This window comes from Scyliorhinus canicula, chromosome 18, assembly GCF_902713615.1.
Source record: "Scyliorhinus canicula chromosome 18, sScyCan1.1, whole genome shotgun sequence".
Lineage (NCBI taxonomy): Eukaryota > Metazoa > Chordata > Chondrichthyes > Carcharhiniformes > Scyliorhinidae > Scyliorhinus > Scyliorhinus canicula.
Window position 1 is genome coordinate 76,393,702 of NC_052163.1, and position 17,170 is coordinate 76,410,871.

The window sequence follows — 17,170 nt, forward strand, 5'->3', positions numbered from 1 at the left end:
ATGTACTGGGTTTCTCCATTACTGAGGATGGGGATATTCGAAGAGACTCCTCCTCCAGTGAGTTGTTTATTTGTCCACCACAATTCATGATTGGACGTGGCAGGACTGCAGAGCTTAGATCTGATCCGTTAGTTGTGGAATTGCTTAGCTCTGTCTATTACTTGTTGCTTATGCTGTTTGGCATGCAAATAGCCCCTTTTTTAAAGCTTCATCAGGTTGTCACCTCATGTTTACGTAGGCCTGGTGCTGCTCCTGGCATGCTTTCCCGCACTCTAGATAACATCGAACATTCTTTTGGGGGGACGGGGAGGACGACTGTATGTGTTAATGTTGACTATGGGTGATTCCTAATTCCCTTTTATTATTTGTTTATGTTAACATGCGGGCAGTTGTTTGGGGGTTGGTGGGAGGATGGGATTGTTGTTGATATGGGGATTGACATTATTTTTGTTACTGCTTATTGTTTATTGTTGGTGGGTGCAAATTTGGGAGAAAATGTGAAAAAGGAAGAGAATAAAAATATTTTAAAAAAAAATGAAGTGGCAAGTGCCAAATAGTGTGGTTAAACCGGTTGTCCTGGTCATAGCGTGCCTAAGGTTATAAGTTTTGGATTCTAGGAGAAACAGGTCTGCTATTGGAAATGGGTCTTCTGCTATGGACGCGACAAATTAATTGGGAGAGAATTGCAACAGTGGGGACTCAAAATTTTGAACAAATGCCAAATTTTATAAATTGAGATAATCTGTGAGATCTGAAATAAAAACAGAAAATGCTGGAAATTCTCAGCAGGTTAGGCGGCATCTGTGGAGAGTGAAACAGTTAACATTTCAGGTCAATGACTTCATCAGGCCAGTTATTCTGTTTTAGTGATGTTGGCTGAGGATAGATGCTAACCACGACAGTGTGGAAAACTATCCTGCTCTTCTTCAAATAAAGCTACGTATTTTTTTTTCTGAGTAGATATTTGGTATAATGTCTGATTCAAATAATAATCCCTCTGATAAGTTAACACTCCTTTAATACTGTACTTTAGTGTCAGCCTAGCTTCTATCCTGCAATATGACTTGAACATATGTCCTATGGCTCTGAGTGCTACAATCGAATAAAAAGCTGTCAGTGAACAAAGTGTTTCATAAGATAAGCATGGAAGGTCACCTACAGTTAACTTGATCAAATGACAAATGCTTATAAAATGCTAATTGATGTTCTTCTTTTCCTCAGCTTTCAAGTGGTAACCCCATGTACGAGACCTATTATCGTCAGGTAAGCTGTTTTATTTCAGTAATCTCATTCATGATTTTGAATATCCCTAGTCAAAGATTAAACCAACCACAGAAATTGTTTCTCTTTATCTATCTTATCAATTCCCCTTTTATATTTTGTTCAAATCACCCGTAATCATCTAAATGGAAGAGAATACAAGATTAGTTTGCAAACAATGATAAACTGACCCTCTACCTTGCCATCTAAGCTGTTAATAAATATGGTGAATAGTCGAAGCTCCAACAAAGATTCATGTGGGCCAGCACGCGCCATCCTGCCCGTTGTCTTTACACTTTCTCTCCTGCTGCTGAGCCAGTTTCTTAACCAGTTCAATAATTTACCTTCAATGACATGAGTTTCAGTTTCAGCTAAGTAGCTCATATGAAGGACTTCACCAAATGCCTCTGGAAGTCTGCATAAATAACATCCTTTGACATTCCCCTGTCCACTTATTTAGGCATCGCTTCAGAAACTTGAACGAGGTAGGTCAACCGTTACAAGCCCATGCTGGTTCTCTCTGGTTAATTGGAAATTAACATTCTAGCAATTTATCAACAACAGATGATAGGCTAACTTATTATTAGCTTTAAGAAATTTCAAGCCCAGCAGGCGATATCTTGCTCCCTTGGTAATCTCCTCACCCACCTCCTGATAACTGCACCTTAGTCTTGATGTTTGCGGTACTCTAAATGGTTGACTATCTGTGACTCATCCCCAGTCCACTGGATTCACAATCATCATCTTGTTTAAAAATAGCCATTTCCTGTGGCTAAGGAGATCCTTCCAGCGATACACTGTGGCTGTAGACCTTCCAGAAGAACTTCTAACATGGTGTTTGTTACCAGACAAACCTAAGAATAACACAAGGAACTCTTTGTTGCATTCATCAACCTGACCCAAAGCATTTGACTCAGTAAATCATGAGGCCCTGTGGATTGTGCTCCATATGTTTGGATGTCCAAGAAATTTCATCACAATCCTGCAATTGTTTCATGATGATATAACTGCAACTGTTTTCAGTGAGAGATTTGAACAGACACCCTCAATCCAATCATCTTTGCAGCAAAGTAATTGTGCATTGACTTTATTCCTGTTGTACTTGACAGAGAGGGTCAACATTGATGAAATGAGTTAAGATAAAAGACTTGCTTATTACAATCCAACATGTTTTGGCGACTGTGATTTGGAGATCTTTGGGACTGTTCATATAAAGTTCCAATGGCGTGTTTTTAGTTGCACAACATTGGGACACAAATATGCAGAGTAGCGTTGGGTTTGGTTGGCTAAAAGTGACTGGAAAGTGCTGTTAAATAATGCAAAACCAGGGAAACCTGATGGAACAACAATCAGGTATCTTTCAAACCTCACTTTGTTATTAGCAGTGTGGAAAAATAGATGATCTACATTTTTTTGGTGTCCTTCACCGCCTCAGGATGTTCCAAAGCATTTTATAGCAAATAAAGTACTCTTGAAATGTAATCAATGTTATAGTGTAGGAAATATGCAACTAATTTGTGCACAACGAGGCCTTGTAATCAGGAATCAAGCAAATAATCATCTGCTTTAGCTGATGGTCGAAGGAGAAATATTGGTTAAGAGAGTGCCCTTGTTCTCTTGAAATAATGCTGTGGGAAATGTTATATCTGCTTGGGAAAATACACGTATGTTGGAACTCTTATTTTACCTTCTAATAAGAATTGGTAGACAGGTTGGTAGTGGTTGTTTGTGTGTGGTTGGGGGGGGGGGGGGGTCAAAAATATAATTTTATTGCTAATTACACACTTGAGTACACTTGAGTAAGAACTTAGAAACAAAATATCAAACAATCCATAAAGTCAAGCACATGACTGAAGCAAAAAGCACAAAATGAAATCACTTGAACAAAAATAAACAGATGATTGAAGAATTCAGGAACAAAGATTTATACCACGAGGTCCTATTTTTAAGGGAATTCTTATCTATGGTTTAACCCCTCATTTACTTTCATTGGCTTCTAGGTCTCAGCTGAGCCCTCCTAGTGTGTTCAAATGAATGTTATTAGAGGATGATCTGTTTTTTTTAATAAATGTTTTTATTGGGTTTTTGAACAAGGTATAATTACCGTTACGTACACAGAATAAGAAACATATATACACATATTTAGAAGAGAAGGGCACACCCCAACATAACATACAATAAAATATGAAATACACTAACTGGTGGGGTATTGTGCACCAGCTTGACAGAGGCAGCTCTGTGCATCTGGCAGAATTATTTACACTACGTAAGTACGCGACTGTTTGCAGGGGTGGGTGGGGGCAGGGGTGGCGGGGATTTTGGGGGGGGGGGGGGCAAATATACATTTGGGTGCCGGGGAGATAATTACAGTGTGCGATACTTGGCTGTGTTGTGTGCTGTTGTCGCCTGCTTCTCCCGGACGGTTCTCGCTGCCGTCCCCAGCTCGCCTCCACTACTGCTGCCCCTCCCGTCCTCCATCATTAATTTCCACGTTACCCGCTCCTGGAGATGTCATGCACGTTTTGGCATCCCGTGCTCCCGTTCCCCTGTCCCCGCCCCATCCCGCTGGTTCCCCTCTCTTGTGTCCCCCCCACCCACCCACCACGGTTCACCTTTCTTCCCTCAGGTTTAGCTGTGTCTCCCCCACCGTGGTTCGCCTTTCTTTCTTCAGGTCCGTCCCCCCCCCCATTTTGCGATGTCTCATAGCTTGGCAGAGATCTTAAGAATTGATTAGACAGTGAACAATACGTTCTCAGTGCTGAATACACTGGAACTCAATGGTTAATTCATTATTTGAGACACTGACTGAGTCCCCACAATAAAGACACTTTTAATATTTTTGCCTCTTGGCTACATGCATTCAACTAGCACCTATATGAATGAAACTAGGCTCTATCAGCGTGGGACTGAGTTTAGCATCTCTTTCAAAACACATCACCTCCAACAGTACAGCACATCCTCAGTAGTACACTGACATTCAGCCTAGATTATGTGCTCAAATCTCTAAAGTTTGCCTTGAACCTGCTACCTTCTGACTTGAGTGAGAATCCCTCCAATGAGCTAAGGGCAAGACTTACATTTATTTTACATCACATTAAATTTTGAATTTCAGTAACAGTTTACAGATAATCTTACCTGAGCTATTGGGGAGGGAACTGTTTGTTTGGTGAGGGACTGATGTGTACTGAATGGGTGTTGCTGTTTTCTAGGTGGATCCAGCTCATACAGGAAAAGTTGGGCCCAATGAGGCAGCATTGTTCTTGAAGAAGTCTGGTCTCTCTGACGCTATTCTAGGAAAGGTAAGGAACTGCAATCCCTGCAAAAGAAGCTTTCAAGACCACGAAAACTTCCTGTATTGTAGGATACTGTGATGGAAATATTAAACAATGCAAGTAAAATTTAATCGCTGGCAGAATTTTGTAGACAAATTCTATATGCTCTGAGGAAAGTAGCGTGTGCAGGGATTACATGGCAGAATCAGGGTGACAGTGTTGTACCCCATTTCCAAACATGGTTTTGAACTTGTATCCAATCTTAATAAACTAATGCTGAGGATTTATTTAACAATGGCCTATTGCAAATTCCACAGAGGCAGGAATGTTTGAAGTAGCATGTGGCACTCCTTTCTATCTTTGAATATTGCAGGTTGTGAGCTGATTAAGGCAGATATGACTTACTGGGAAACGAGAACAATTTGCAATGTATTTACGAAAATGTCCCAAGCCACTTCATAGGAATGTAATTAGAGAAAAGCTGTCACTGATGTACATTGTAGGACAATGCGCCCCACCCAAAAAAGTTATTAGTTCTTGGAGGAGGGTGTCGCTGGCAAGGCCAGTGATCCCTAAATGCTCATGGGCAGATGATGCTGAGCCGCTGCCTTGAACTACAAGTGACGTGGGTACAGATACTGTCATGAGGAAGTTCCACGATTTTCACCGAGCAACAGTGAAGGAATGGTGATTTTCAAGTCAGGACGGTGTTAAGTTGGATGGGAACTTCCTTCGGGTGGTGTTCCCATGTGCCTGCAACTCTTATTTTCCTAGGTGTTACAAGTCATTGGTTTGGAAGATGCTGTTGAAGGAGTCTTGAAGAATCATGGTGTCATAAGTGGCAGGAATGCTAGAAAGCCGACAGTGTAAAGTGCTCATGTCAGCTTTAAGTGAATCCTTAAACTGCAGTGATAAGGGTTTACCAGGTACTGACAACTTGAATGAGTCCTTCCTTCGTCATTACTGTAAAAACTGTTGGCTAAATCTTGTTTCTGTGAACACAGCATGATGACTGAAATACCTGGCCCTGATGTCTCCCAGGTATGGAAATAATCCACGTTTATAACCGAAAGTGGATAATTTGTGCAACTTTTGTTTGTTTCTGATTGAGCTGCTTTTGCTCAGCAGTGCCTAAATTGGCAATTATCTGGCCATTGTCGGAGAATTCAGCCAGGAAATCATCACTGGAGCAATCCACAGAACTGCCAAATCCGGGAGTTCGCCCTGTGTCTGCGTGGGTCTCATTCCCACAATCCAAAGATGTGTAGGGCAGGTGGATTGGCCATGCTAAATTGCCCCTTAATTGGAAAAATTGTTCTGTTCAGGCCATGTGATCAGTTTTTAAAGTTCTACGCCATCTGGCATTATCAAGCTTACCGGTGTGCTGGTGCTTTTGATGTCTGCTGCCACAGTAAGTTTTTCACAGAGGAATATCATTTTTATTTTTTTTATTTTTAAAAATAAATTTAGATTACCCATATATTTTTTCCAATTAAGGGGCAATTTAGTGTGGCCAATCCACCTATCTGCACATTTTTGGGTTGTGGGGGCGAAACCCACGCAGACACGGGGGGAATGTGCAAACTCCACACGGACAGTGATCCAGAGCCGGTATCGAACCTGGAACCTCAGCGTTGTGAGGCAGCTGTGCTAACCACTAGGCCACCGTGCTGCCCTAAGAGGAATATAATTTGCTGAAATATATTAAGAGTAGAATATTGTCAAAATACTTCTGTACTAATTTTATATTTTTGGGGCAAGTTTATGCGCCTACGTGACTGAGAAAAATGATAGACGGGGTGGTTTTTGGGAACGCTTGTTTTCTGATGCCAGTGCCTGGGCCAAGTGCACCCAGACCAGGAATAGTAAGAGGTGATTGCTCGAGCTTCCCTGACTGTGAGTCTCGAGCACAGGCTGAGATGAAGCCTCATCCATTGCCAACAAGAACATAGAACATATAGTGTAGAAGGAGGCCATTTGGCCCATCGAGTCTGCTCCGACCCACTTAAGCCCTCATTTCAACCCTATCCCCTGTCATAATATCCACTCATGTATATAATAAGATGCAGACAGGCAGTGATTGACCCATAGGATGACCAGTAAGCACACAACACAGTACAGCTAATCCCAGACAGGACACTACCACTATAAAGCCAGAGGGCACTAGGTTTCCTGCTCTCTCGGGACCCAGCTACTGACACAGTCAGAGTCCACGAGCTAGCAAGTGCAAACACCATGCGGTAGCTAGTATATCTGGTCAGGCTACTACAAGGTCACCAGTCAGATCAGTATAGTGTCGACCCACAGCTGAATATGTATAGTAGTTACAGTTGAATAAAACAGTGTTGGATCTTCTCCAGTGTTAGACGTCTGTTTCTAACTTCCCTGCATCGAGTGCAGTCCACATCGAACCAACCTGCCTAACACATCATCCCCTTAACCCAATAACCCCATCTAACTGGCACTAAGGCCAATCCACCTAACCTGCACGTCTTTGGACAGTGGGAGGAAACCGGAGCACCCGGAGGAAACCCATGCAGACATGGGGAGAATGTGCAGACTCCGCACAGACAGTGGCCCAGCAGGGAATCGAACCTGGGACCCTGACGCTGTGAAGCCACAGTGCTAACCACTATGCTACCGTGCTGCCCACAAGAAGTGGCAGTGGGATACATGATGTTGCAGTGTCAATCTTGTACTTGGAAAGAGGATTTCCTGCTGTCGGTTCCTCCACCATCTTTAAAAATAAAGTCAGTGTCATGCTAGTTTGTGCAATCATTCCCCTGTATCACCCAAGTTTAATAACTTATTGATAGTTCTGTTTATAAGTTTGCAGAAGCTTTACAGTGGCCATGAATCTCAAATAAAAGCAAAGTATTTGAAACCCGTGGCAAGTCACATGGCATGAGGGAAGATACAGTTAATATTCCGGGTCTCTGACCTTCAGAGCTGAAATAAAGCACATATTGACTTGGAGAGCACTGCACACATTGTAATTCAGCTCATTGATGTGTACAGTATGAACTTTAGAACATAGATAGAACAGTACAGCACAGAACAGGCCCTTCGGCCCTCGATGTTGTGCCGAGCAATGATCACCCTACTTAAACCCACGTAACCTGTATACCCGTAACCCAACAATCCCCCCATTAACCTTACACTACGGGCAATTTAGCATGGCCAATCCACCTAACCCGCACATCTTTGGACTTTGTGTGCTACACTCCTGCACCATCTCCATCTATTGCTTTAATGTGCTACGGCATCCTGAAAATGAATGGACAAGCAAGCTTATAGTTGTAGTCAATCAGGAATGGTGGCAGGAGATGAAGACCTGAAGCAGTTTTAATGCTAAATTGAAACAAACAACTCTGAATGCGTTGCAGAAAAAAACCTAGAAACTGGATTTTCTTTTCATATCCTGTGCACTGATTTTGTGTCTGTTGGGAATACATGGATAAAATATTGTTGGGCTCTCTCCCAGAATATTCCATCATTGGCTTGTGAGTGCAGGCCGTGGCTGCTTTTTCTGGCTCATCATGTCTGCCCTCTAGTGGTGGAAACAAGTTATGCATACTGAGCAAACTGAAAAGCATAGATTTAACGTGGCTTATTTCACAGTCTGCCACAACTGTCAAAGCAACTTAACATTTTGTCAGAGAGTGTAATTACTTGGATTGTATTAGTTTATGGGCCTGAGAATAGAACATAGAACATACAGTGCAGAAAGAGGCCATTCGGCCCATCGAGTCTGCACCGACACACTTAAGCCCTCACTTGTCCCCGGAACCCAATAACCCCTCCTAATCTTTTTTGGTCACGAAGGGCAATTTATCATGGCCAATCCACCTAACCTGAACATCTTTAGACTGTGGGAGGAAACCGGAGCACCCGGAGGAAACCCACGCAGACACTGGGAGAATGTGCAGACTCCACACAGACAGTGACCCAGCAGGGAATCGAACCTGGCACCCTGGTGCTGTGAAGCCACAGTGCTAGCCACGTGTGCTACCATGCTGCCCATAGAATGCTTACATTTATACTTAGAAATACCAAGAGGTAATAATCTTTATTATTAGTGTCACAAGTAGGCTTACATTAACACTGCAATCAAGTTACTGAGAAAAGCCCTTAGTCACCACACTCCGGCACCTGTTTGGATACAGAGGGAGAATTTAGAATGTCCAATTCACCGAACATGCACATCTTTGGACTGGTGGGAGGAAACTGCAGCACCCGGAGGAAACCCACGCAGATATGGGGCGAATGTGCAGGCTTCGCACAGTCAGTGACCCAAGCAGGAATCAACTGGGACCCTGATGCTGTGAAGCAGCAGTGCTAACCACTGTGCTACTGTGGCACGATTTGTGTGAGATTTGTGACCTTGCTCTCAAGATGCCAGAGGAATTAATTGCTGAGGCCACTGTGACTAAACAATCGTTGTGTGATATAAACTGAATGCACGTTTTTCTTGGAATCCACAGCAGATTATTTCCTGATAATTCTCTGGTAACAGATTTCTCCTTGCTCTCAGTGTGAAAGTCTTCACAGCTGTGAGACAAAGTGCATTATTTAAGTTCAGCCTGATTGCTATCAGAGGGAATAAAACCAAACCAAATCTGGACTGATGTGTTGGGCACTTTGGATCCGTGAAGTAGACATAGGCCACCAACACTGAAGATGGTTCAACACTATTTTATTAACTCTTATAAAATGCTAGACATACTATTACTGTGGGTTTACACGATGCTAGATTAACTAGAGACCTGTGCCTGTCCGAACCAGTTGAATCATTCAGCACGTGGTGAGAGTCTGTACTGTAACTGATAAGCTCTTGTGCTTCTGAGAGGCAGCATCCAGAATGAGCGGGAAAAGTGATGCCCTCTGTCTTTATAGTGCGTGTGTTCTAACTGGTGACTGGCTGCGGTGTTTGTGCATGTTGATTGGTCCCAGTGTATGTCCATCAGTGTGTGTGTCTGCACCATGATATACTGGTGTATATTATGACTTTCCTCCCCCCTTTTAAAAAAATTGATGTGCATGTGTGACAATAAATAGTGTGATGTGGAGATGCCGGCGTTGGACTGGGGTGAGCACAGTAAGAAGTCTTACAACACCAGGTTAAAGTCCAACAGGTTTGTTTCAAACACGAGCTTTCGGAGCACGGCTCCTTCTTCAGGTGAATGGAAAGGCTGGAACAAGCCTTTCCATTCACCTGAAGAAGGAGCCGTGCTCCGAAAGCTCGTGTTTGAAACAAACCTGTTGGACTTTAACCTGGTGTTGTAAGACTTCTTACAATAAATAGTGTGTGTGTGAAGAATGTCCCTAACTACATGTGAGGTGCAAAGACATACGCACAGAGCTATATACAGGAAAACAAAGCTATATACAAGGGAAGGTGCCTGATGCAGATAAGTAGTATGCAACAAATTGAACAAGAATAGTGCTATATACAAACCAATAGAAAACGATTAAACAAGGAAGGAAACATCTCAGAGTCCATAAATTTGCAAAGTTCATAAATTCAGTCTCTGAGGTAGGCGACGAACTCTGGTTGACCGCCTCAAGGGTGGGTCGAGAGCCGCCAAGTCAGGGGCTGGGTGGGCTGCAACACAGTCAGGAGGTGGCAGAGTGATCGGAAGCTCTGCACAGCCCATGGCAGGGTCAGCAGGGGAGCAACCAGGAGGATCCCGTGACGAATGTAGAACAAGGCGAAGGGCACGGCCGATTGCGGCGCAGAAGGGATCCATCTGGTAGCCGAACCAAGAAGGAGCGGCCAGGGGGCCACCTGCCTGAGGACAACAGCAGTTGCAGACCAGCCACCATCCGGGAGATGAATGCGAACCTTGTTGTCCGGCTGGATGTCGGGGAGATCAGCAGCACGTGAGTCATGTGTCGCCTTTTGCTGCACCTGAGACGTCTGCATCCTGTGAAGCACAGGGACATGATCAAGATTCGGTGTATGAATAGACGGCACCATCGTCCTCAGGGTACAATTCATTAACAATTGTGCGGGCGACAGCCCAGTGGAGAGCGAGGCGGAGCGATAGGCCAACAGAGCGAGATAGAAGTCAGACCCGGCATCGGCAGCCTTGCAGAGAAGCCTCTGGACTATGTGAACCCCCTTTTCTGCTTTGCCATTGGACTGAGGGTACAGGGGACTGGATGTGTGCGAAATTGTACCACTGGGCGAAGCTGGCCCATTACTGGCTGGTGAAACAGGGGCCATTGTCTGACATTACTGTGAGCGGGATGCCATGCCGGGCAAATGTCTCTTTGCACGCCCGAATGGCAGCGGATGAAGTGAGGTCGTGCAACCAGATTACCTCCGGGTAGTTTGAGAAGTAATCTATAATTAATACATAGTCCCGACCCAATGCGTGGAACAGGTCAATGCCCACCTTGGTCCAGAGCGATGTGACCAGCTCATGGGACATCAGCGTCTCCCGTGGCTGGGCCGGCTGAAAGCGCTGGCGGGTGGGGCAGTTGAGTACCGCATTGACAATGTTGTCGTTGATCTCCGGCCAATATACAGCTTCCCTGGCCCTTCGGCAACATTTTCCAACGCCTAGATGGCCCTCGTGTAGCTGTTCCAGGACCAGCTGGCGCATACTGTGCGGGATCACGATGCGGTCTAGCTTCAGGAGAACCCCATCAATGACTGCCAGATCGACTCGAATGTTGTAAAACTGCGGGCATTGGCCCGTGAGCCACCCGTTCGTCATGTGGCACATGACATGCTGTAGTAGGGAGTCAGCCGCTGTCTCGCGGCGAATCTGTACCAGGCGTGCATCCAATGCAGGCAAGTGGGAGGCTGCGAACTCAAGTGGGCGTCGACCTGGCAAACGAACCCCTCGGGATCGCATAGAGTGGTGACTGACCTGGAGAGGGCGTCGGCAACGATAAGGTCCTTGCCAGGGGTATAAACGAGTTGGAAATCATACATCCGGAGCTTGAGCAGGATGCGCTGGAGGCGAGGCGTCATATCGTTCAAGTCCTTCTGTATTATATTGACGAGCGGACGATGGTCGGTCTCGACAGTAAACTGGAGAAGTCCATAAAATAGTCGTGAAACTTTACGACACCGGGCAGGAGGCCGAGGCACTACTTCTCTATTTGCGCGTAGCGCTGTTCCGTGGGGGTCATTGCCCGTGACGCATACGCAATGGGGGCCCATGACAAGGCCTCATCACGCTGCAGAAGCATGGCTCCAATGCCAGACTGATTGGCGTCTGTAGAGATTTTTGTTTCCTTTGCCGGATCAAAAAAGGCCAGAATTGGGGCTGTGGATAGCTTGGCCTTCAGTTCCCTTCACTCGAGCTCGTGGGCAGGGAGCCACTGGAAGTCCGTCGTCTTCCGGACCGTGAGAGCCGTGGTATGCGAGGCGAGGTTAGGAATGAACTTTCCTAGGAAATTAACCATTCCCAAAAACCGGAGGACCGCTTTCTTGTCCTCGGGCGTTTTGATGGCAGTGATAGCAGCAATTTCGTCCTCATCCGGCCGCACACCCAAATGGGAAATGTGGTCACCCAGGAATTTGATGTTTGACTGACCGAAAGAGCATTTAGCTCTATTGAGGCGGAGGCCATGCTCGTGTATGCGTTTGAAAACACGCTTGAGGCGACTGATGTGCTGCGGGGTGGTGGACCAGATTATTATGTCGTCGACGTAGACACGAACACCTTCGATTCCCTCCATCATCTATTCCATGATTCTGTGAAATACCTTGGACGCCGAGATGATCCCAAATGGCATTCGGTTGTAGCAGTATCTGCCAAAGGGCTTATTGAATGTGCACAACTTTCTGCTAGATTCATCCAGCTAGATTTGCCAGAAGCCTTTTGAGGCGTCGAGTTTTGTGAAGAGTTTGGCGTGGGCCATTTCACACGCGAGTTCCTCACACATGGGAATTGGGTAGTGCTCCCTCATGATATTTCAATTAAGATCCTTAGGATCTATGCAGATCCTTAGTTCACCGGACGGTTTCTTCACACAGACCATGGAACTCACCCAGTCGGTTGGTTCCGTGACCCTGGAGATCACCCCTTGGTCCAGGAGGTCTTGGAGCTGTTGTCTGAGGCGGTCCTTAAGGGGAGCTGGGACCCTGCGAGGTGCATGTACCACAGGCGTGGCGTTTGGCTTGAGTAGAATCTTGTATGTATACGGGAGTGTGCCCATGCCCTCGAAGATGTTGTGGTACTGTTGGATGATGGAGTCGAGTTGCGCCCTGAAGTCGGTGTCAGGAGAGGCAGGCACATCGGCGGGAGAGAGAGAGTGAACCCTCTGCACCAAGTTCAGCAACTTACATGCCTGCGCACCAAGCAAGGAGGCTTTCGAGGAGGCAACGATCTCGAAGGATAGCACAGCTGTGTGAGCGTGATGCGTCACCTCGAGTTGGCAGGAGCCACTGGCAGCAATGTCATTTCCGTTGTAATCAAGCAGTTGGCATGCAAATGGAAGGATGGCAGGCTGGACACGAAGGCTGCGAAGGTCAGACCACGCAATGAGATTGGCGGAGGCACCGGTGTCCAGGCGGAACCTTACTCGGGACCGGTTGACCGTAAGGGTGGCACACCACTCATCATCTGGATCAATGCTGTGTATTGGAATGGGCTTGGTGCTGCGCTTTGGAGACATCCTGTGCTTGGTTATGATGTCGACTTGAAAAGGGGCTTGCTGGTCATCGCTGTCAAAGTCGGGGGACAGGTCTAGGACAGGCTCGTTGATTGTGGGCTGAATAGCCCGGACATCTCTGAGAGGCTGGCTGGATCGTCGGAAACTAGCAGGCTGAGTCGACCTGCATAAAGCAGCATAGGGGCCAAGTTTGCCACACTGCAAAAATCGTCGGGACTTAGCGGGACACTGCCGCTTTAAATGGGCGGAGCCACAGTTACCGCAGGCCGTTGTGTCAGTGTGTTCGTTACGCCACCGCGCATGCGCGGTGCGATCCAGTGTGGTGCACGCCTGCGGAGTACACTCTTCGTCGTTGCCATGTTCATTGCGTCCAAACGCGGGAGCCCATGAAAAGCGCACAAAATGGCCGCCTTCATCCAGGCTGAGGCCCTGGAGCGATTTGATGACCTGGACACGTTCTGCCTCGTGGGGAGCTTGCCGCACCGTTTCAGCGGCCTGGATGCGGGAATATCACGTGGAGGCGTGCTCGTGGAACACACAGGTCTCAGTGGCAGTTGACAGGGTGAGCTGCATGACCTTGAGAATCTGCTGGCGAAGGGGCTCCGACTGTATGCCGAAAACTATCTGGTCTCGTATCATGGAGTCAGAGGTTGGACCCGTAGTTGCAGGACTGCGCAAGGACACGGAGGTGGGTGATAAAGGACTGGAAAGGTTCGTCCTTACCCTGTAAGCGCTGCTGAAAGATGTAGCGCTCGAAGCTCTCGTTCACCTCTACCCCGCAGTGGCTGTCGAACTTTAGGAGGACCGTCTTGAACTTAGATTTATCTTTCTCGTCGGCGAAGGTGACGAGTTAAAAATGTGGAGGGCATGGTCCCCGGCTGTGGAGAGGAAGAGAGCAATCTTCCGTGCATCCGAGGCAGCTTCCAGATCCATGGCCTCGAGGTACAGCTGGAAGCGCTGTTTAAATATCTTCCAGTTGGAGCCTAGGTTGCCGGTAATGCGGAGGGGCGGCGGCTGGCGGACGCTGTCGATGTTGCAGGATGGCTGTAGACTGGTGGAAGGCTGATCACTGGTAGGTAGGTCTCAGAAGTTCTACCATCCCTCAACTACTGGTACCATGTGTTGGGCACTTTGGATCTGTGAAGTAGACATAGGCCACCAACACTGAAGATGGTTCAACACTATTTTATTAACTCTTATAAAATGCTAGACATACTATTACTGTGGGTTTACACGGTGCTAAATTAACTAGAGACCTGTGCCTGTCCGAACCAGTTGAATCACTCAGCACGTGGTGAGAGTCTGTACTGTAACTGATAAGCTCTTGTGCTTCTGAGAGGCAGCATCCAGAATGAGCGGGAAAAGTGATGCCCTCTGTCTTTATAGTGCGTGTGTTCTAACTGGTGACTGGCTGCGGTGTTTGTGCATGTTGATTGGTCCTAGTGTATGTCCATCAGTGTGTGTGTCTGCACCATGATATACTGGTGTATATTATGACATGGGCCAAGGGTGGCAAAGTGGGTAGCACTGCTGCTTCACAGCGCCAGGGACCAAGGCTCGATTCCAGGCTTGGGTGACAGTTGTGCAGTTTGCACATTCTCTCCGTGTGTGCGTGGGTTTCCTCCAGGTGCTTTGGTTTCCTTCCATGGTCCAAAGATGTGCAGGTTAGGTGGATTGGCCATGCTACATTGCCCCTTAGTGTCCAAAGGTTAGGTAGGGTTGCAGGGATAGGGTGGGGATTGGATCTGTGTATGGGGGGGGGTGTCTTTCAAATGGTCAGTACAGACTTGATGGGCTGAATGGCCCTCCGGCATTGCAGGGATTCTATGACCACCCCTGTGTAAATTATAAAAACGTATACAGCGAGTTTGAGGAACTAATGTGGGGCTAATTTAAAATTCTGCTCTTTCAGAGGTTATGAAATTAACTCAACTCTCACTGTCTAGCTTTCAGCAGTTTCTTTAAAATAAGTTCATCAATGGAATTGAGATTTGGAGGATCTGGGTGAAGTTTGAGATATGTGGTGAAGTATTGGAATTTTCTTTTCGATTGGTTTCAAGGTTAGTTAGTTTAAAAGTAACATACCCATTTTCTATGTTATAGCTGTATGTTTGAGGAACTGGCCCTTGCTCCTGTGGCCTCCCACTGCTCAAGATTGTTGGTTTGCAGAGATAAAGTGCGTCCATTCTGTTGGGACAAATTGTTAGAATTAAAAAGGAATGAGAGGTAATGAAGGTGCACATTGGTAACATCGAAACCAGATTTAGCCCCTCCAAACATTTCCACCATACAATTGGATGGTGCCTGAGCTGTGACCTACCTCCAAACGGAAGACAAAGAGAAATCTAGAATATAAAGAGTTAATTGGAGGAGAGCCAATTTCAGTGGGAACAGAGCTGCTCCGGTTAAATTGGAATGAAAGATTGACATTAAAACTACAATGAACCGATTGAGCTGGAGGAGCTAGTTAAGGGGATCGGGCAGATGCAGTCAGGGAAGGCACCGGGGCTGGGTGGGTTCCCGGTGGAATTTTATAAAAAGTTTGTGGACCTAGTGGGCCCCTTGCTGGTGCGGACACTCAATGAAGCGTGGGAAGGGGGGGACTTTGCCCCCGACGATGTCGCGGGCGCTGATCTCGTTAATTTTAAAGAGGGACAAGGACCCCCAGCAGTGTGGTTCATACAGGCCCATATCTTTCCTCAACGTGGATGCTAAGGTCCTGGCAAAAATCCTGGCCACCAGGATAGAGGACTGTGTGCCAGGGGTTGTGCACGAGGACCAGACAGGTTTTGTGAAGGGAAGGCAGCTGAACACGAATGTGCGGAGATTGTTGAATGTCATGATGCCGGCGATTGAGGGGGTGGCAGAGATAGTGGTGGCACTGGATGCGGAGAAGGCCTTCGATAGAGTGGAGTGGGGGTACTTATGGGAGGCGTTGGGGAGGTTTGGATTTGGTGAAGATGGGTAAGGCTGCTATATGAGGCCCCAATGGCGTGCGTGGCCACGAATAGGAGGAGGTCGGAGTACTTCCGGCTTTACCGAGGGACCAGGCAGGGTTGCCCCCTGTCCCCCTTGTTGTTTGCACTGGCAGTCGAGCCGCTGGCGATGGCGTTGAGGGATTCAGAGAGGTGGAGAGGCTTGGTGCGAGGTGGAGAGGAACATAGGGTGTTGTTGTATGCCGATGACCTGTTACTGTATGTGGCGGACCCGGTGGGAGGGATGCCGGGAGTGATGGAGTTGCTAGCTGAGTTTGGGACCTTTTCAGGTTATAAATTAAATTTAGGCAAGAGCGAGGTGTTTGTGGTGCACCCTGGAGAACAGGAGGAAGGAATTGGTAGGCTCCCGCTTAGGCGGGTAGGGGAGAGCTTTAGGTACCTGGGGGTGCAGGTGGCCAGGGACTGGGGGACTCTTCACAAGCATAATTTCACCAGACTTGTAGATCAGATGGAGGAGGAGTTCAAGAGGTGGGACATGCTGCCGTTATCGTTGGCGGGGAGGGTACAGTCCGTCAAAATGACGGTGCTTCCGAGGTTCTTGTTCCTCTTTCAATGCCTGCCCATCTTTATCCCCAGGGCCTTCTTTAGGAGAGTGACTAGCAGTAATTTGAGCTTTGTGTGGGCACATGGGACTCCGAGAGTGAAGAGGGTGTTCCTGGAGCGAGGGAGGGATAGAGGCGGGCTGGCGCTGCCCAACCTTCTGGGGTACTATTGGGCAGCCAATGTGTCAATGGTGCATAAATGGGCGATGGAGGGGGGAGGGGCGGCGTGGAAAAGAATGGAGATGGCGTCATGTAGAGGTACGAGCCTGGGTGTCATGGTAACGGCACCGTTGCCGCTCTACCCTAAGAGGTTTAGCACGAGCCCGGTGGTGGCGGTGACCCTAAGAATCTGGGGACAGTGGAGACGGCATCGGGGGGAAACAGGGGGCTCGATGGAGGCTCCACTGGGTGGCAACCATCGGTTCATCCCGGGAAACAAGGATGGGGGATTTAGGGGGTGGCAAAG

General features: G+C 47.1%; 1 protein-coding gene across 6 annotated transcripts in view; it reads left to right on the forward strand.

The window, feature by feature from the left end:
• eps15l1a (epidermal growth factor receptor pathway substrate 15-like 1a) overlaps nt 1-17,170 on the forward strand; it is a 584,484-nt gene that overhangs the window by 134,451 nt on the left and 432,863 nt on the right. For all 6 annotated transcript variants that reach the window (XM_038777805.1, XM_038777809.1, XM_038777810.1 and 3 more), the window contains exons 2-3: nt 1,222-1,263; nt 4,470-4,559. In XM_038777805.1, the coding sequence (XP_038633733.1) occupies nt 1,222-1,263; nt 4,470-4,559 (132 nt within the window). The remainder of the gene's footprint in view (nt 1-1,221; nt 1,264-4,469; nt 4,560-17,170) is intronic.